Source organism: Neopelma chrysocephalum, unplaced genomic scaffold (assembly GCF_003984885.1).
Source record: "Neopelma chrysocephalum unplaced genomic scaffold, ASM398488v2 Primary Assembly neopelma1_75, whole genome shotgun sequence".
Lineage (NCBI taxonomy): Eukaryota > Metazoa > Chordata > Aves > Passeriformes > Pipridae > Neopelma > Neopelma chrysocephalum.
In genome coordinates this window covers 1,703,378-1,725,010 of record NW_020897736.1, presented here as the reverse complement: position 1 = coordinate 1,725,010, position 21,633 = coordinate 1,703,378, and the positions used below count along the sequence as shown (strand labels likewise).

At 43.5% G+C, this 21,633-nt stretch overlaps 1 protein-coding gene across 1 annotated transcript in view; it reads right to left on the bottom strand.

Moving 5' to 3' along the window:
- The window catches only part of PRTG (protogenin), a 78,546-nt gene extending 62,640 nt beyond the window's left edge, over nt 1-15,906 (bottom strand). Inside the window, 2 exon segments of the mRNA XM_027688477.1 lie at nt 14,856-15,158; nt 15,816-15,906. Coding sequence (XP_027544278.1) covers nt 14,856-15,158; nt 15,816-15,906 — 394 coding nt within the window.
- Between the last annotated feature and the right edge of the window lie 5,727 nt (nt 15,907-21,633).

Sequence of the window (21,633 nt, the reverse complement as noted above, 5' to 3'; positions counted from 1 at the left end):
TGTTGTCTAGAGGAAAGTAATTTATTATTTTGATCCTGTAGAATTTATTGTCTTCTCAGTTTTCTCTTCTTATAAAACAGAGGTAACACACTAATCTTTTACTTACTCGGTGCTTTCCTTGGTTGCTTAAAACCATATATGAGAGGTAGTAGCAGCATTAGTACTCATATAATACACACATTAAAATAAAAAGTGAGATTAATAAAAATTAATATTCTTAACTCTTGTATCGCTAATCACAAAAATCTGTGGATTTTTTGGCAGAAAAATAGTGGGGAGGACAAATCATGGGGGGGGGGAACAAAAAACAAACCAAACCAAACAAAACAACCCTATTGCACTGATGGAATTGAAATCATCTGTCCCTCTACATCAGCACCACACCGCACTGATAAACTAAATCTCTCTTTGATTGAAGGCCGAATTAAAACAGAGCAATGCAGGAACTCTTCTGACCCAAAAGTAATCCACTCAATCATATAATACATCCCCTTCCTTTTAGTAAAATGAATAGCCCTCCATAGAACCTTTTTCTTCCTTGACAAGTCCTTGACAGAAGAATGTGAATCTGGACAGTTAAATGAATCAATCACCAGCTGCTAGTCCAGGGCCAAGATGGTGAGCCCAGGGGCTGCCAGAGTTCACTGACCACTGGGCAGAGCAGGACAAAGGCTCTGCCTCTATGAATAGTCTGCTTCTGGGACCCAAAGGTCACCGAGCTGCCTTGGAAACGGTCCCCTTTGGTTATTTAAAGTTCTCAGGCTATTCTGCCACAGATATTATTGTTTCAGGTGGTCACCATCTTTCCTCATCACAAGTTTGTGAAAGGCCGGGCAAACATTATTTAGATAAACCAGAGACAACGGTGAACACGGCAGCGACTAAACAGCAATGAAAGGGACAATTAAAATAAATACAAATAATGCTTTACCCTTTCTCATAATTCCAGCTTCCAAACACGCCTGTGAAAAAACATCCTCAGAGAAAGAAGGTTCCAGCACCCAAAGGTCCGGATCCCCAAGAAGACCCAGGTGCACACATTGCACTGAAGGCACAAGGTCTTGAATACTTCACTGCCTTTGAGATTCTTTACATAAAAGTGCCAGGTTAAAAAATAAAAAAGGAGAAAAAAAGTATTGGGGCTTTTCTCTAGTCATGACTGTGGGGCTGTATTTCCAAAAAGCTGCACTATGGCTCAATGTTAAGACCTGTAGCCCAACAAGTAGGTGGTACTCTGGGCCATGTGCTGGAGTAAATACTTGATAGAACAGGGAGACCTGATGAAGGAGGAGGTGAAACCCACCGTTGCTGACACCTCCACAGTACTGGAGCCCACAGTCCTGCATGGCACCTCAAAAACCTTCTCCTGTACACCAGCAATAAACCCAATTTCATCTCAGTCAGGTCACAGAGAGAGTAAAGTTTGCACTGACAAACACCAGAGAGCGTATAGATAAGTGTATGTGTGTGTGTGTATATATATATATAAAGAATATTACCTGAGGACTTTTATTCTCAAGTTAAAGGTATTGCTAAATACATGCTTAGGCACCAGCCCATGTTTTGGTTGAACCAAAAAGTTCTGACAAACTTACTTGTTTTGGAAGTTGCCACGGGGCCCTCTGTTAACAAGGCTTTTTTCATGACACCTTGCCCATATAAACTCTAATACTTTCAAGCATATTTATTACAGGGTTCTTTGTATTACATACATCCTTCAATAAATGCAGCTAATCCCTAAACTTCCTCACTAACACAGCATTCAGTGTATGTGTCTCTTACATGTGTACACACACACAGTGTGAAAATCTCCAAACCCAAATGCTCAGAAGTTGGGAAACTGAAGAAATGAAGCTGTTTATGTAACTGATTTGCACTGTTTATATACAATGCTTTAGGAAACAATACAACTGCACAATCACACTTCCCTCACTATTCACAGCACCAAATGAATGGTGCTCACATAATGAGCATCTATTCAATATTTTGTTTTCTCCTCTCTGTTCAGTGTGTGGCCTCATTCCTTGTTTATTACACTCTGTTAAGCACTGCCCTGAAAGCAGTTACCAGCTTCCCTATGGCCTTTTCTGCAGGGCTCTGCACTACAGTTCTTCACTAGTGTTAATGCATCTACATTCAAACAACACCTTAAGATTACAGTCTATTACTATTTTAATTTTACTGTTGGGTATGGACAAACAGTCGGATGGTGGACTGAAATATTCACTAAATTTATGTGTCCAGGACACTGATCCTTCACAATACTCCAGGTCTTGCAATAATGGACGGCTCCCCCAACTTGTTGCACCTCCAACTGATCAAACTTCAAAACCTCCTATCAAATATTGAGACCATAATAAACCCATAATCACAGACTTCCCATGAAAAGCAGGGACAGGCAGACTCGTGTCACATACTGGAGAGGCTTTGGCTGAAGCAGTAATGTATTTTTAATACTCTAAAGCACCCCTGACTAGGAGGGTATTCTTTGTCTTCCTGGAGTTCTCAAGGGAAGTAAGTCCAGGCCTCCTGGGTCAACCTTCCATGTCCTGCAGGATCAGCTGCTCTGATGGGCACCCTCTCCTGAGTCAGTCCTTGCCAGACCTTTAGTCCTCTCCTACTCCCAACTCGTACCCATGGCAATCTCCAAACAAAACCAATCCCAGGCCTCTCTCCACAAGATTTTCCTGAGCACCAGCCCCTTCCCACCAATGCACTTCTCTCACCCGCCCTGACCTCTGGACACATGAGACCGCTCACACCTCCACCTCGCCCTCTTCCCCTCCCAAACTTCCTCTCCAGGTAATTAGACTATTGTTTCCAGCTTTCCATGCCAGCTGGTTTCTCCGGGCAGTGTTAGATCACACTTCAGCTCCTCATTAATGCAGAACAGGGGGGAAAAAAAAAAAAAAGGCAAGTCTACATCTGTCTAGGACTGCTTAGAGGGAAAGCCCAGCTCGGTGTTCACAAGCACAAACAGCACCTCCTGTGTCTCCAGCAAGTCAAGCTGAGTGAGGCCGTGCTGAACATGTGCCCAAAAATAAAAAAGTTTGAGATTTTTCCTCAGAACTTGCAGGACAACCAGTTATAGTCACAGCAACAACAAAAGCTACTGCCAGACCCAAAGACCACTTCCCCAACAAATCCCATGTCTCTGTTCCCTAAGCAGACATTCCCATGCTGCCCTGGAGAAAAACAAAAATACAGAGAACACAGTTTCATCTTAGATTTTTTTCTAGGGAGTAAATGAGTTTAGGATAAACAGTCCTGACAAAGTATTTTGTATTAAAAAAAATCTAAAAGCAAAGAGATGGATACTGACATGACAGATTTCTACCCAAAAGGTTAACATGTCAGAAACTTAACGACTACAGTTCTGCAATATAAATATTTAAGAGGAGAATGCTACCAGCCCCCTTAGAATAGAATCATCATTTGCACACACACACACATAAAAAAAAAAGGCAGAAGAAAAGTCTAGCACTGGTATTTTTTTGGCAAGAATCATGATTAAAAGCATCAACAGACTTCATCTCTACCATGCAAAAATAAGGTCTGGCAGTCAATTCTCTTTCTTGGGGCAGGTGTTTTTCCCATTGATACAACTCTGGGCTCTGCTATTCCTTCAGAAACAGCCTTGCTAAGAGGACTATTCCAGGCCACTGTAACGATTCAAACCTATATCACCTAACCTAACACAAACATTTTGATTATTTTAAATCAAAGTAACACCTCAGTGAGGTTACCTTCACACTGCTATTTCTTGAGATGGTCAGAGCTAATCTACCAGTTAGTAGCTCTTCCCAGAAAGTCCCAAATCCACACTACTCCTGCCTACTTACCTCAAGCCTGCACTAGGAAACCAGTGGAGTTATTAAACTTCATGTTTCACTGCAGTTTCTTTTTTAATAGCTTCATGTTTATGTCATCAGTGGACTTTCATACCTAGTACACAACAAAAATCCCACAGGCCACTTACTACTAATGAAGGGCATGAAAGAAAACGTCAACATTACAAACATTCATCTAAACACAAAGCACAGATTTTGAATGTGCTTCATTCTCTCAGTGGGATCTACTTCCAGTATCACCTCTGGTGCTCAAAGTGTACGTGGCTCTAAAAGAAAAGAAATACTATTTCTAAACTGAAGTGTAATAAAATTCTTCGTGAAAAATGTTTATTCTGTTCTTAAAACTGACAATTTTCAATAGTCTCTGACCGTAAAGGAGCCTAATATACAAACCATGTGCTCCATAATGACACCTATTAGCAGATTAGATATGTTGCTTTCTATCCAGAAAGTTTCCTGCAGCTATTTTATGATAGATAATATATGGGTTCTTTTAGCATGCATAGTTTTTATTATTTTGGTTTATTTATCTTAAATCTATGCAAACCCAGTAATTATATTGAGGGGCGAAGGGGGGGATAAAGCCCTGTTTAGATTTCAGGGATTCACCATCTGAAAGCTTTTATTCTTCCACAGTGAAGGAAAGTTATGACCTTTGACACGTGGCCATGGTGCCAAAGAAACTGCTCATAAATGTGTGTCAGTAAAGAAGCAGAAATCAATATATTCATTTAATCCACTGAACTATTATGTAGTGAGACACGATATATTTTAAAGAGCCAACTGCTCTACTCTTTCTCTCAAAAGATAAAAATTTTGTGTAATCTATTTTTGGATATTCAATGTTTTGAAGGTTTTGCAACCTGAATATTATCTCAGGCCCGTTAATAAATATTTTAGTCAAATTATACCACAATTTATGAAATCCATTTAGAAATATCCCTGATATAGTTGGATTCAGGTAGCACAACAGGAACACTAGCAGGTGGGCAGACACACTATTAACAACCTCTACCATTATGAGAGATAACAATCCACAGGAATCAAACACTGGCAGGTGTTAAAAGTGTCTTTTTCTACACTGGGAAAAGAGCACACTGCTCAAGAGCAGAATGAATGAAACACTGTTCATTCCAAACACAGAAATTTTAAAAGACCAAACAAGGCACTGCCCTACAATGTGTGTTATGAAGGCTTCCAGCAATGCCTGGTCAGCCACCATCCACTCTATGAGAATCACCAATAACAACATCAGGTAAAGATTATGACCATTAAAAACAGGACTAACTGCCACGTGCTGGGGATGTCACAAAACTCCCATCAGAGCTACCAAGAATTCCATAGTTAATTTCCTGTACACTGTGGGATAAAATTGAGCTGCTTTTCTGGCACAGACTGGCTGAACTAATAAAAGCAGTATCCACTTTCAACCCCTATTGAAGATCAATGATAAATCTGCTTGCAAACTGTGGGCCACAGGGCTGTTTGCATAAATAAGCATTACAAGCAAGAGGGGAAAAAAAAAAGAGCTGGTCATGTGCTCACTTGGGCTTTTGGAGAGGAGGTGGGGGAAGGAAGTTTCACCCTTGTAATTTGGGACACGCTATGTACAAAGTTTCTCTCCTCGGGCAAAATGACAGAGTCGTGCCAGAACTCCCAGAGAATATTTCCAGTTAACATCAATTTACCGGATGTCACAGACAAGTTTAATGAACAAAATGATAAATGTCTGTCAATGGCTTCATAAAGTCAACGAATTCTCGTCACAAAGAACATACATAATGCACAGCTCTGCCTGAGGCACATGTTACACTTATTAGAGGTTTACTAGAGATCTTCATGTGGACAGTGAAATGGTACTTTAATAATTTACACTAGTTAGTTTGCTGATAAGTCACCTAAACAATTTATTAGTATGTTGAAGATTGTACAAGCAGGAGTAAGCATTTAAAATTCTTATGCATGGTCAAAGACTTTAGGATAAATTTTAAAATTTCTTTGAAAGATAATGGCTTATTTGATAACTTCCAGTTGTAACAGGTTGTAAAACAAAAAACAATACTGTGTGACACTGAGCTGCTTTTATTGTACATTATTGTGATGGCTATCAAAATAGCTTTTACTTAATCATAATTGTTATCTGATTTTAAGTGACAGACAGACCACCTGAGACAAGATATTATACTTCTGCTCGAATCATTTTTACCTCATCTAAATTTGGGGTCAAAACTGACCTTAAAGTATCTTATGACACTTCCCTCCTCTGCCACAGCTGTGAAAATAAGCTGCACTGGAAAACAGCACCTCCTTCCAGTCATCAAGCAGGAATAAGAAAGGAGGGGTCACCAGAAGCAGTTTTGCAGACCCAAAGCAATGATATAGCACATATGTGACAATTTGTAACAGAAAAGGAAAAAACAAAAACTAACTAAATGCAGCAAAACCAGCCTGCACCTGGTGAGACAGAGAAAAGAGTGGGAACATGGGAGAGGACAAAGATGAGGGAATTTTGAATGTTAGAACAGAGCAAATAAATGAAAAGCTCTTTTATTTGATACATTTTCCTCTCCATTTTAAAGTGTACAGAAAGTGAATTACTCTCAGTACAGCTTAAAAGAACTGACCAACCCACTTTGTAAAACATGCTGATAGAGGACTTTTATGATTTTAGAGGGAGAAGATGGAACACTGTTGCTTCACAGGAGAAGCTCATGCTGCAAAGGCTGGGATGTAACTTGTTCTTCTAAACTTAACTTGTTTTGTCTTTAATCTGAAACGGCTCAAAGGAGAGCCAAAAAAACCCAAAAAACACAGAGGTTTTACGCAAGAAATTCTGACCTACTGAAACGAGAACAAACAATGCAACCAATCAATGCAATCAGGATTATTATCTGAAGACACTAAAAATCCAATCTGAAGATACGGAGTTGCTTCTGCTCACAGAATCCCCTCCAGTTTCCAACATTCATCCATGACTATATACAGGACACACACCACAATCTCTAAAGACTTAGTTTAAGTGCCCCCAGCTATGTATTAAAAGAACACCAGATGACACGTTTGATGCTTGTAATGACTTTCACGTACCTCTTATGCCTGGTCAATCAGGTAATTATTTCTTTTAAAGCTGTCTCTCATAAGCAAATGATTTCAAAATTCAACTACTCTGCCTCAGAGTTAAAGAGCAAATTTCCATTACACATACTTCTGCAAGATAAATTATTGCTATTAATAAATTCAAAATCATAATTTTAGCATGTTCTGAGGGTAGGGGACTAGGATGAGATAAGTTTTGCTGTTTTGCCATCAGTGTAGCACTCAGAGTAGCCTGCAGCTAAAGAAAACCTCTTTTCTCCTTTCTAAAACATGGTATTTGTCCCACCTAAAGCTGCAATTCAGAAAACCTTGCACAGAATGGAATCTGTTGCCCATTCCAGCACCTGCTTAAAAGATGGGCTTGGCAAAGACCTTCCACGCCTGAACACAGATACAGTGAATTGCAGTGTTCTGAGACAAAACCCATCCCACCACCAGCCCCTTGACTTCAGTCAGTGTGTAGGAAGTTTTCTTCCTAAGATTCTCTAGATGGGAAAATAACTCTAGAGGGTTAGAGTCATGCTTTTCACAAAACATTGCTGTCACCATTCTAAAACAACACCCATCTTAGACCTTGCTGTCCAGGAGAACTTTGCCAGGGCTCAGGTGGCAGACACTGCTTCCAAACGTGGTTCTTCTCAAAGGCTGAAGATGTAATTTGCTCAGTGGCATTCCACCATTGAAAAAAAAATCAGTAAAATAGGAGTCAAAATGTAACTGTAAAGTCCTGAGAGGAAAACTGTTGATCACTATTGTCTGTTTTGTATTCCAGGAGTCATTCCTTTCCTCAAAACTTTGCCTACGTGGAGAAACAACATCATAAGATCGTTTTCAAATAGTTTATGGGAATGAGTGTATTCTCACCATTTAATCAGAGGAGGAAATCATTTTACACAGGTATAAATGCAAGAACCACGATTACAGAAGGCTAAATAACAGCACTCTATGCTGACTCCCTCCCCAGTAGCTTAGTCCCCAGTGACCCTGCCAGGGTTGGTGAAGCAATATCTTGGTACTTTTGCCTCAAACGATTAAATTCTGATAAAAGCTTGCTGTCAGCGTTTATAACAAGTTAATTTTCAGTATTTCATTTCTCACATTGCATTCTACTGCTCTGACATCCAGCAAATAAGAGGGTAGCCACTGACTACTACCACAATGGCTACAATGTTCAGGCTAGAAGTAAACATAACTTCCTCAAGCTTAAATATTGCAAAATTTACAGCTTTCTCATCAGCCAAAGTCAGAAAACACCCTGACCACAGTGGGAGTTCTAGAAGTTGTTCACTGCAATAGTGGCCCACAGAAAAACTCAGGAACCCTGAAATCTTTACCCCATAAAATACAAAGATTGCACATTCTGTCATTTTTGGGTTGTCAGACTCAGAATCTAAGTGAGCTTCAGGAGCACCCAGCAGACCTGTGTGCCTCTGGGGGGAAGGATGCTATTTCCCCAGGCTGCAGATGCACTTATGTATCAGAAACCCCCTACCAGAAGTGCAAGAGATGGGCACTTAAAAAACAAGCACTTTGAATGAGGCCTCGAGATGCCAACTGTATTATCCAGATGCCACTCAGATTATTTTGCCTTTTTGAGCATTCATGTTGTTAAAACTAAAAAGACTTCCCCTCACCTAAGAAGATCAAATTTGATTTCATTGAAAAAAAAAAAGAAAAAATCCACAGAATTATTACTGAGAGTTATGAAACAAAGTAAAAGCAGCAGAAAAAAAAATCTGTCTAGAAAAGTTTATTTATATTTTCCTCTAATAAATTAGGAAGGCCACCTCCCTCCAAAATTTTTACATACAGAAAAACCAGAAGAGGTTTTAATAATTCCATACAGTAAGTCACAGACAAACCATCCACACTCAGGTGGTTCCACAACCATCTCCCTCCTAAGTCTGCTGTTTATGTCTTTACAAAGTAACTATTTAAATCCATACAACCAAAAATTGTTTCCACTACAGAAGTAGGTTTTGGAAGGCTGCCAGATCGATTTCTAACTCCCAGCACAAATCATCTACCACAATTTTTTTTCCTGCCTCTAACTCAATTGCTGAGACAATCAACTTTAAAATGTAGATGCTGCTTAAAAGCTACCTGGAGGTTGACCCTGGCAACTAATGCTGACCATACAAACCACACTTACTCAACAAAATGTAGAGTCTTGACATTGTTGATTACTTTTTCACTTAGGTGGTGATTACCAGTTATAAAGACTGGAAGTAATCAATCCCAATTTAACAGCTGGGCCTATTGATGAAAAAAAAAAAAGCCAAAAAAAAATCCAAAAAACCAAAACAATGCAAAACTAAACAAAAGATTATGTCCACAATTTTGGAGATAAAACGTGGAAAAAATCCTGAGAAAAACAAACAAAAACTAAGCACAAATTGTCCAACAATGGACATGACCATATTTCTGTAGGAAAAAGCTTAGTAACTTTTAAATTCTTCCTCCAAGATTCTCTTTTGTCATTGTCTTAAATTGTTCTGCACACCATCAATAGCCACAGCTGTTAAATTGTGAAGACGTGACAACAAGTCTCTAGGCAAACAACTGCTCAGAGTGAGATCCTTTTCTTTGGGATAATCAGAGCTGGCTGACAAAAGGGGGCCTTATTGAATGCCCTTTCAACAATTTCTACACCAAGAAATGCAGAGAAAGAGGGAGGGGGAAGAAAGGGAGCAGTGGGGGGGAGCAGCAGCCGCAGGAACAGAGCAGCATCTTTTGCTGCCATACATTGCTTCACAAGCAGAAAAGAAATCTCCACAGGTTGGTGCCCACATCACACACAGAACTTGCAGCAGGTGAGAACTGAGTGCTTATGGTCACAGCTGTGAACAACATCTAGCACGGTACCATGTTTCCCTTCAACATTCTCATGCAGGTGAAGGCTTTATTAGCTACAGAGTACTTTGCCAAAAAGATCGAGCATTCTTTTTAAAAAGAAGCTGGTAAAAACTTTATACATTATAAAGTTACGGTGATAAAAACTTGTAAAAATCCCAACAAGCTTTGGTCTTACCAGCTAGGAAGAAAAGCAAAGGCAGGGAACACCTCAGTTTGGCGTTATGCTTGACACAAATTTGAAAATGGGGTGTTGAGGAAACTCATAAAAAGCTCACTTCTCAAGTAAGGTGGCAGTGGAAACAAACACTGTGCATTAAACAAAGTTTTTTTATCCTGATAACAATATAAAAGCCCATCCTTTAGTCTGTGCAAGAGCTCTTACAAGTGCAGAGCAGTCACTGCTGAAAGTACCAAAAAAAAAAAAAAGAAGAGAAAAAAAGGAACTACTGGTTATATCTTAAAAGGATGCTGACAGTGTCTTCTGTAAAAGCGCTGTAGGGCTTCAGGGGGTCAAAAGATGCCTGGGGGAGTTCTAGAGGAACATTGTAGGAATCCTACAATGAGAATAGTTAAGAGGGAAAATATTTCCCAGTTTTCTTATTTCTTCAGGATATTTCAGCTGAGGAACAAAAATCTTACTGTTCTTCTTCACTGTTATCAAGTGACATTGCTAACTAAGACACTGAGCCTCATCATCCTGCCTTAAATACTGGAATTTAAATGTACTGACATTTCAGCAGCCTTCTGCTGTCCCCACTAAGCCTTCCCACCACCACATCAGTCCTCTCAGTTACACCAGTGCAATCGCTGTGAGTGACTCCAAGACAAACCATATCAGGGAACTCATTTGGGTTAAACACCATCTTTTGGGTTAACTCTATTATTTTAACCCAGCTCAGTTCCCTGTTCAGTTAGCCACACGTGCAGCTGTGCCCACACAAGGAACAGCACAATGCAAAAGTGGGAACAAACAGCTGGAACTGCTAAGAAAACATGATTGTCACAGCACAGAACAAGGCTCAGCTGGATGCACTCTTTACTGGAAATATTTAAAAGCAGAGCAAAAGGTGTTATTAGGCTATGAAAACATAAATATAGTCAATTATTGGCAGGACAGTGGGACCAGCAGCCACATCACTGCTACAGCAGGTAAACAAAATTATGAGTTTTTCCCAAAGTACAGCCTGCAATGTGTAAAGTGTTTCACAAACTGCAGTGCAGGGAGCACACACAGTTTCCTCCAGGACCACGTTCCCAAAAACCTTCTGCTTGCATAACCTTTCACTCCTGTGAAATGTAGAAAATCTGTATATTTCTTGTAATTCACAAACATTAAAGTCAATTCACAAACATTAAAGTCAATTCAGCCAAGTCAGGAGAGGAGAAAGGGTTATCTAGGAATGTTGTTTATATACCATCCAACCATCTTAAGACTTCCATTTCCACTTTTTGTGAAAAGGAAATAAACAATGAGCATCCTGTCCAATCACTACACTGAATTACTGCCTTCAGAACATGATCCACCTTCTCCATCTTTCCTCAATACTATCTTATTGGAAGTTTAAGTTTTATTTTTAGGCAGAATCTTAGTTAACTGCGGTTAAATTGTCACAATTTAAAAATGCAGGAATACAAAAATCTCAGCTTGTTTTCTTTTGGCTGATTCAAAGTCATACCACAAGAACTTTCTCCACAGTCTACATTCCTCTTATGTTCCATTAAAAGAGACCTCTCTCAGTAGCAGTGGCAGCAGTAAGTTGAATTTTGAGTAAGTCATGTTCTTAAACTATTATCACTTTACCCCCACGTGTAGCCTCACAAAGAAGCACACAGGACCTCCTCCTTTCCCCCCACATCAATAGCCTGCTTTGGAAGCAACTACAAGCATGCACTCAAACTAATATTTAGTTTTACCTAAGCACCACCTCAGCACCACAGTTTCTTTTTAAAAAGTAGGGGGATCTCACAAAAAAAAAAAAAAAAGCCCTAAATTAGTCAAATTCTTTTGTGCATGGATGAACAACAGGAAAGCAAAGCCTTGGGGCCTCTGGGGAGGAACCCTGTCCCTGCAGACCTACTCTGATGTGCTCAGGAGATAAGGCTCCATAGTGACACTTAAGGAAAGGCCTGCTCACATTTGAATTTCTGCATTCCTCAAGAACAATTCATGGCAATCACTAACTTTGCAGAGGAGCTACATGAAAGCTTTGGCCAATGAATGAGGGTCATCTGCTCTTTATCACAAGGGTAAACCTCATCCTGGCCAGTTTCTAACCTTTTAACCCTGTGAATTCTTAATTTGCACATGAATAATGGGATTCTTGCCAAGAGTGCAACCTTCAGCTTCCAGTTTCTAACTTTAGAAACCAAGACCTGATCTCCTTGTGTGTTCAGATCTTAAACTCTTGGACAGATTAAACTTTTTGATTTCCAAATGCAACACTAAACATTACAATTCTGAAGCAAAAGATAAGCTTATTGGCAAAACCTCTGACCAGGCAAAGTAAAAGAACATCCTCGCACCCTGCTGCTACCAGTGACTGAAGAGAGCATTTGCTTTTTTCCTCCAAAGAAAGAATGCCCATTTAATGCCTATTCTCTACCTGTTTAATATGTATAGTTCCTTCTGTACCCTGACCACGAGGTAATTTGCCTTTGCAGCAACCGCTTCTGAACAAAATTATAAGGCTACAAAACGCCCCACAAGGCTTTCATTTATTTCACTTAAAATGTCAGCAAAGTTCAATCAACTCATGATAGCAGGCAGAAACACTGTGAAAATGAGAGAGAAAACTAATTTCGCATATGTGTTGTGGGCTCCAAATTATAACCATACAAATTACTGCCTAATTTCACAGCTTTACAGTAAAGATGACATTCTGAAACCGGTCAGATCGGTGCTTGACTAAAGAGAAGAGACTGCTGCAGAGGATAACTTCATGTTTGACCACTAGTTAACCACTTAATCACTAAGTCAACAACACCTACTGTGATCATTATGGATCCGCTATCTCTTCCAGTTTTCTCCAACAGCCATAGAAAACCTTTCAAGTATTCAAAGAAGAAAAAGAAGCCTTTTGTCACAGTCCTACAGAGGAACAGAGGAAGGGGGGAAAAAAAGGGCTGCAAAACAAGAGTCTCACTCCACAGCATGCAACCTATTGGTTCACAAGAGAAAATTAACAAAACAAAATCAAACTATCTCTCTGGTGAAATAATGCACACCCAAGAAACAAACATTTACAAAAGTTCAGTACTACCTGAATAAAACCAGATATTACCACTGCATTACTATGCTGTACTACACAGTGCTCTGTACTATTCCAGAAGTTCTCTAATAGTGAGCATAGAGCTCATCCTGCAATGTCTCTGATTTAAAGTGGCCCTGAATTTTCCAGTGTTACAAAATCCATCAGCCACTGCTTAGATTTATGTTGGTTAACAACAACAAAAAAATCCTATCCTCTTAAGAAGAGTTTTCTTCAGTCTAGTTATTAATGGTGCTGACACTCTGAAGCATAGTGATATGAGAATTTAAATGTCAACAATATTAATACATGTTTCACCGTTTCACCAAAATATCCAAGTATTGCTTGGTCTGTCAATCCTGTATGTGAGTGACATGCTGTGACACAATGAAACAAGTAGGCAGGTTTTTGAAACTGAGAGTTCAGAGTTTCATGTTCTTATAGCACATGAAAACTCATCACTTACCCAGAGCCACCTGCTTCCAGGCTGGTTTGGAATGGCCCAATGTTCTGGCTCACTGAACAAGGTTTTTCACACCTTCCTGGGGTATCTTATGGACAGTTTTTACAATCAGTTCAGAAGCACACGGAAAAAACTAAGAGATGTCAACAATCACACATTTTCAATGTAAGCTAATGTACCAATTGTATTAACTAGTTACAGGTTGAATTTAGGAAAAGCTACAACTTGCAACTAATGCAAAGTTTCCACGAAGGTACCAGCACCACAGTTTTGTGCAACTTGCTACTAAGAACAGGGTCGAAGAGGTCAAAGGAAGTCTTTTCCTATTAGATTAAGTTCATCAGTTAAGTCCTATTATAGAGGGAACATGAGAAGACTACATAAACTGTGTACTCTCTGTGTTATACTTTCTTTGAAATGAAAGTTTTCTTTACTTTGAGAAAATTTACTTTTCTTTGAAAGGCACATTCCCATGTACTTTTGGGAAGCAAAAGGTGATAGTGTTGTAGCAGTCTGGTGGCAAAGCTCTGCGCTGCCATGGAAAGAGGCCCAGGATTCAGCTCCTAACACACATCTCTTGCTCAATACGTTTAAAGATGGTAGGAAAACAGAGGGCATCAAACACCCGGGGTCAGACTGTTAAAGCCATAAAGGCACTCAGACACAACTATTTCCTTCACCATTGATCCAGCAGTAGGGAGTCACCCTAGAAATGTGACTCTCACTTCCTAGTGGAACCACATAACAGGCCCAAAAGGGACAGCACCCACATCTGCTTGGCTGAACACACGTGCCAGAAAAGCAAGGCCTTAGTAATATAAGCCTCACAGTTGCCCAGAAAACCTTTCCCCTCTTTCCTCTCCCAAAGATAGACATCTATATTAATCACTCTGCCCTGCCCCAAGATGGAACAACACATCAAGCTACTGAATAAGGAATTTTTTTATTTTTTTTTAAATCAGATTTGTAGATAACCCTTGTAAGGCTGCCAGAACAGCACTTGGGAAACAAGACCCATGACTTCCATAGCCCATTGTCAGCATAATTCTGCATCACCACCTGCTCCCGAGACTGGTGACACCCATGAGCCACCCACACAAGGCACCACTGCTCAAGAGGCCTCACAGGTGGCAGAGCCTTTCCTACCACATCAGGGACCACCGTAAGTTTATCTCATACTCTTTAAACATTGAAAAAAACCAAAGTTTCTACAGAATTGATCAGTACTTTTATAGTTTAACTTTTCAGGTACATAATCAATATGATAGGTTGTTGTGTGCTGTTCAGGGAATTGCCATGGCAAACTCACAAGCAGGGTAATAAACAAGAGCTGGGACTTACTTGCTAGAGTGAGGTGGCTTTTTTGACTGAGAATGGCCCCATATTTGTTCAGAGCTAAACACTGGTAAAATCCTTCATCAGACAGCTCTCCTTTTTTTCCTTCCACCTCACTGATATACAACGAACCATTGGATAAAGTGTAGATCCGTTCATTTTCGGATACTTTGCCTCCATTTTTCAGCCATGTAATAGTTATAGGAGCTTCACCACGGGCTTGGCAGTCTAAAACCACCGGATCCTTCCTTGAGACAGTAACGTCTTGAGGCTCTTTCGCAAAAAACAGCTCACTAAAGCACCACACTCCTGAGAGAGAGAGGGAGGAAGAAAAAACATTTTGCCTATAAGGATGGACGTGTAAGCAGAGACGCGCAAGTTACCGAGCGCATTGCGAGCTGCGAGTCATCCTCCCAGCACGAGGCAAAGCTATCGCTACCACACGCTCCGAGCTAAAACTCGGACAACTCCCGGCAAACTTGGTGCCGACTGCGAGCGGCGCGGAGCCATCGGGCTGTAAGACGCCCCGGCGTTTGCTCGCTCGTTTTCAAACGCGCCGTGCCCAGGAGAACCAGTGCCCTCAGCACCGCCGCGGCCCGGGCGATGCCCAGGAGAACCAGCGCCCTCAGCACCGCCGCGGCCCGGGCGATGCCCCCGCGGGGACCCTCAGCGCCGGGGCGGCCGGGCAGGTGCGGCCGCTCGCTGATTTTACGAGGCTGCCAAAGGAGCCGGAGCGGGGCGCGTCGTAAAAAAGGCCGATCTCACAAGGAACCGTCAGCCGAAGCCCCTCGCCGGAGCGCGGAGGGTCCCCCCCCCCGGGCGCTCCTCCCGCCCCGTCTGCGCGGCGCGAACAAAGCGCGGGGCCGGTGCCGGTTCCCGCTCCCTCCCCGGCCGGTCCCGCCGGGTAAATAAAGCCACGTGCGGCGGCCCCGGGGCTCGGTGGGACAATGGGCCGGGCGGGCTCACCTGGCAGCGGCGGCAGCGGCAGCAGCAGCAGCAGCAGCGGCAGCAGCGTTGGGCGGCGGAGCGGCGCCATTCAGCGGGACGCGGCGGACATGCCCCGCCGGCCGCCCCGCACACACCGGTCAGCGCCCGAGGGGAGGAGACTGCGCACGGACGGAGCGGCCCCGGCGCGCCCGTCCCGGCCCTACTCTCCGCATCCCGTCTCCATTGGCCTTTGGGGATGAGAGGGGCGAGGGGCAGGGCCGGGTGGAGGAGGGAGGGAGGGAGGGAGGGATGGTGGTGGACGGGGCGGGCCGCGGGGCGGGGGGTCGCGGCGGACAATGCCCCGGAGCGGGGGGCGGCGGGACCGGCCGGCCGCGAGCACGAGGGGCTGTGGGAGCCGGCGCCATCTGGGCCGAGCGCGGTCCCGGAGATGTGGCTTCTCCCGGACAGCACCGGGACCCGACGGCAGCTCCCCGGCGCTGATCCCCTCCAGCTGGACAGGAGCTGTTTGCCGGCCGTGCCTTCCCCGAGCATCGGCAACACGTGCGCTTGGCCAGACCCGGCCGTGCCAAAACCAGAGCTGTCCATCCCGAGCACCGAACCGGTGCCTCCCCGCGCGCTGGACCCCGCAACGCTCGGTGCGGGTGCAGCGATGCCCGGGAGTGCCAGAGCACCCTCACGCCCGGGTGAAACTGGCTTTCTCCGCACACGCAGGCAAATATTCGAACGTGAGGATGGGCTTCGTAAGAAAGGAGAAGCCGATTATGTCAGTGGTTCTCACTAACCCTTTCCTACAGCCCCGATAAAAGCAACTCCAGATGGTCACGCAGGACAGCGCTGCGCTGCCGAGGATGAGCTGTTCTTTACTTGCCTCCTCAAAAAAACAGCCTGAAGTTTACCTCTGCCTCAAGTCCAAACTACCTTGCCGAAATGCAACCTAAACTGCAAACGTATGGCTTGAGAATCATGCTTCACCACCCTCTGGGTAATGTGTGTGGGGAGATACCATCAAATGCTGCCGCTATCATTTAAGCTTTCGGTTTCACCCCTGATTTTACTCCATGTTTGCAGTCAGTGATTTCTAAGCTCTTTTGTCTGTTTAGAGTTCTAGTTTCTAAAGATACCATGTAGGAAGGCATCTTACTCAGCAGATTTGCCCCCTGTTTGCATTCATTGTGAGAGCTGCTGACTTCAGTGACAGGCAAGTTTTTACTGCTTTTTGTTCCTGCCAGCACTGCAAAGCTCACTGAGTCGGGAGCTGGCAGCCAAACCGGTCCCTTCTGCTGCATCATCACCGGGACTGGCTACAGCCTTAGTCAGTGACTCCTCTGAAGGTCTTTGGGAGAAAATCAGAACTACCAAAATGTGACGTAAGCCACAGTCTGACCAACATCACCTTCCTCACTTGTCAAAAACACCTGAGCAGAAGAATTCATCTTGTTCTGATCTTAGCTGGAGTTTTCAGGAAAGGTAATTAGGAAATATTTGATTTACATCCAAAGCACTTACCCAAAAGGCATCCAGGCAGCTTCAGTCACTTTGCAGAGCAGGACTGCACGTGCACATGGGACCAAATACAAGCAACAGGATCCACCTGACCCAGCACTTTTCAGTTTTCCTCGGTGTTTTAATTTGTCTCGTCAGAAAAGAGTGAACTATGAAAAAAAAGTATCACCTACAAGCAATTTAGTTTATATTATTTTTGAGCATTAGTGATTAAATGTTCATTCTTTCTTGTGGCAAATTCACAACTTCCATCTGCAGCTCGTGCTGGTGCTGTACTCTCTCCTGCTAAATTCTGGTTCACCAGTGTGACCCGAGTTTGAGATTTCCTACCTGACCTCAGCACATCTAGAAGACAAACACAACCTCAGGGAATGCAGTACCTGGTAACATTTCTAAGCTGTGTGCTTTGGTCATTTGGTGGAGTGGCTGGGACTGTCCCTGGGGTAGATGTAATTTCCCTGCAGACCCTTTTCACTGCTTCCTGCAGGCATGAGTGGGTGGCTGAGCTGTACTGCCCAGCACTGGACACTGCCCCTCCTTGCTCAATTCACCAGCCCTTTTTCAAGGAAGAGTTGGTCTCAGTGGAAGAGGGGACAAAAAAAGCTAACAGAGACAGAGCAAGTTGTAGTCCTGTCCTACTCGTGGACTGGTTTGCATCAGCTGTGTCCTCATGTCTATTCTGGTGTGATGGGGAAACCTCTTTACTGTCTCCCTGGACTACACGGTCCCAGTAGGAGTTTTTGCCTCATGAGATCAAATGCAATATTTGTCTTCAGTGGCTTAACAAAGGAACTGCCTCCCAGTGGAGCACTTCTTGTGCCTGAGTCTGGGCAGCTACAAACACCAGTATTTTCATTTGCACATTTCTGTTTAACAAAACAAGTAATAAAATCCCTATTAGAATTAAGCAGTTCAGTAACCAGATAAGCATAAACTCTCCCCATTTAATTTGTCAGAATTCATTATTTTAACACATTTTCCAGTAATTAATTGGGTTCAAGATAGTGCAGACTTGTGATAACATATCTAAATTCATACTGAGCTGATAAAGTCATTGAACCACAGTTCAAAGGCACTGCCAGTTGCAACTTTGTCAAATACATCTTGTTAGTAAACATGCAGCCAATGAACACAGCTGTCTACTTGGCCAACCATCTCAGGAGCATTATCTTGAGAAAGCCAGAAAGGCAGTCCAGGAGTACCAGACGTTGCCAGCCAATATAAACAAAGCTATGCCTACTTTGCTGCAGGGCAGCAATTTTTCTTCTGTCACCAACGCAGACTTTTTTTTGCTTGATTCAATCTGTATTTTTGGCTGTGCAAACTCCCTCAGTTTTTATGGTTCTTTTCAGACCCATGTAAACCCTTTTCTATGCTTTCTCTTAGATTTTTGGGTCTGCAAACAAGCTGCACACATCTTTTAAAGAAATAATGACTTGTAATACTTGAGCAGTCAGCTCCTCAATGTCTTAAAACCCAAATCAGTAGTAAGAGCTCTCTTTGAAGTGCTACCAACAGCTCGAATAACAGCATGCTGTCCAGGTTGCTCTGTCTGTAAATAACCTGATTTACCTTATGCTGCATTTCAGCCTCAGCCCTGGCCAGACCAGTTTATATGTTTCCTGAAAAGAAAGATTTGAAAAATCTGATTGACATGAACAGATCTAACTCTGGGCTTTTCTCCATGCTCTTCTGCCTGTGTGTAAGGGCAGCTGGCAATCCATCCCAGACTAATAAACTGGGCTGGGGCTATAAAATCTAGAATTTTGGTACCATTATGAACCAGAGAGGGATTTTCCAAATGAATGAAATCTCATGACCATGGTGTTTGTACACTTCATCTAAAATGTTACCTGCGTCTCTAGAAAGTGAACTGGTAGGCAGGAGTCTTCCCTGGGATGGAACACAGCAGCCTCAGGAAAAGGAAATAAGCTGAAAATTCACTTGTAACTCAAGGTTCACAAGGTGAACTCTGTATTTATGAGATCTCTGCAGCCACAAGCCCAGGGTGGAGAATGCAGTTTCTTCCCAGGTTAGAATAAAGTATTTCTCAGACAATTTATACACCTTTCAGCATCTCACCCCTGCCTGAGAAAAAGAATAGCAAGCACCATGTTAGCTCTCTTGTCCTTGTGGTCTGGGAGAAGCTGTCACAGCAGCATGGATGGTGTTTGGCACGGCCACAGAATCCCACGTGCTGCCACGTCCCACCTGATCTAACAAGCTCAGAGATGAGAAAGTTGCTTTGCCCACAAGATCCATTCTCCTGGTTTGGCTTCGCATTGCTCTGCTCTAACACCATAATGTCATGGCACAGAAAAGGACAGGGACAAACACCCCCGGGTGGGAAATGGGAGAGCTGGGAAGAGAGCTGTTTATAGCAGTATGAGTGTCCCCACTGGCATATGTGCAATCACAACACTATCCTCAGTTAGCTGTAGCCTACAAGAGGTGGTGGTAGGGTCCTGGAGCCCAAATCCATTTTCAAACCGACGTATAATCATCATCCTGGTCTTCCCTCACAGGCTTAGCCCTTCCCTGCTACCAGTGCCACCTCACCCTGCTGGCAGGGGCTGCCGGGTGTCACTGCTGCTGTGAAGAAAGCTGCAGCTACAGACACCCAGAGTGGAGGAGAGGCACCATCACCGGGGCAGCTCAGCGTGGCTGCAGCAGTATTGGAGCTGCAGTGCTTTTCCAGGGCAGGCTGAGAGCAGTGGTAATTGCCAGAAACCCATTAACTGCAGGGGAATTACAGCAATTTGCACCAGGCAGCTCTGCCTTCAGACAGCGAGTCCTCAAAGCCAAGCTGAGGGGCTGCCACGACGCTGCTCTCCTGGCAGGGTGTCATTAATTCTTCTTCTCAGGGAAGCCTCTTTTGTCTTTACAGTTCTTGCTCTGAGTGTTTTTGATCTGGTGTCACTATAAGCATGTTTAGACACTTTCTTGTTTCTCATGCCAAACTCCCAGCCCAATTACAACTGTATTCACAGATTTTCAGTGTGTTACTCTAAGTCTATTAAGACCCACCATACAAATGTTGACTTTTGGCACATTTGGTCACTTAGTAGATTCTTGCTTCATTTTGAACCTGTGTACAGTTACCATCTCCATTGCCTTCTCAAAGGAGATTCACTCCTTCCATGAGCAGATGGGCAAACATACTTTGGTCTGAGCCCTTGGGATGCTAATGAACTTTCTCTCCAGGGAGCCTTCCTGTACAGGAAAAGCACACCTTGACAAAGAGATTTTAACACAGATCTCATCTGGTTATAAACCAACAAACACCAAAGTGGAGGGAGTACAATTATTTGCTACACTAGCATTTTTTCCTCCTTCCAGCCACCTTCCACAATAGTGCTCCACTGGCCCAAATCAGGGGGTGCACCTTGGCTGGGTTGTTCAGGAGTGCCCCAGAGGCAGCCTCCAGGTGTTTGCCCCCACCCCTGAAGGCTCGTCACACCAGAATGAAGAAGAACCCTGCCATGGATTTCAGCAGGAGAAAGACAACACCCCAACATCCTTCCCTTCTGCTGGAGGTAACCACAGGCAGCTTGGAAGAGCAACTTCTCAGGGATCTGGCAAAGTACATTCCCTCATTCTTCCATGCCCACTTCCTGCACAGCACAAAGCTGTGAAAAATACCTGAGTATTTTTGGTCAGCCAGTCTGCTGTTTCCTAGATGCAAGCCATCAGGTCTTGTTGGTACTTTTTACAAACCACCCAGCTACAGCTACAGAGAAAGGGCCATACCTGATTCTAGATGCACTCTTGCCCTTACACACAGCATAAAGATCTTATGGTGTGGAGTTTGGATTTACCACAGCTTCAAGCTCTCTCTTCTGGCCTCCGTGCCACAGCTGATGCTCCTCTGCCTGCAGTGAGCTTCTCAACCTGCTGACAATCCTTTCTGTTTTTCAGTAGAGCTTGTTTTCTCCTGGTTTATCTCCCTGGTCTGGCTCTCAGATGCAGAAACAACAAGGGTTGCAACATGCAGCTGAAGGTATGGCAATAGCATGGGACAGCGGCTCGGATCAGCCAAACCACCAGGAATGTTTCCCAGGCCAAGAAGCCTGCACACTTCTGCCATGCCACCCTGGGCTCTCAAACAAGGACCTGAGCATTGTTTACTTCCTCTGAGCTCAGGGGTGCTCAGCACTCCTGGGAGGAAAGTCCTCAGCACTCAGCTGGCTTGGGACTGGGGTGACAGCAGACTGGCAGCAGCAGCTGGAATCTGCACACTGAGACACACAGAATAACTTAATTAAGGGTTAATGCATATGTAGGAACTGCAGTGAGGCGCAGGAACAGCCAGCAGGTGGAGAAGAGCTGCCCC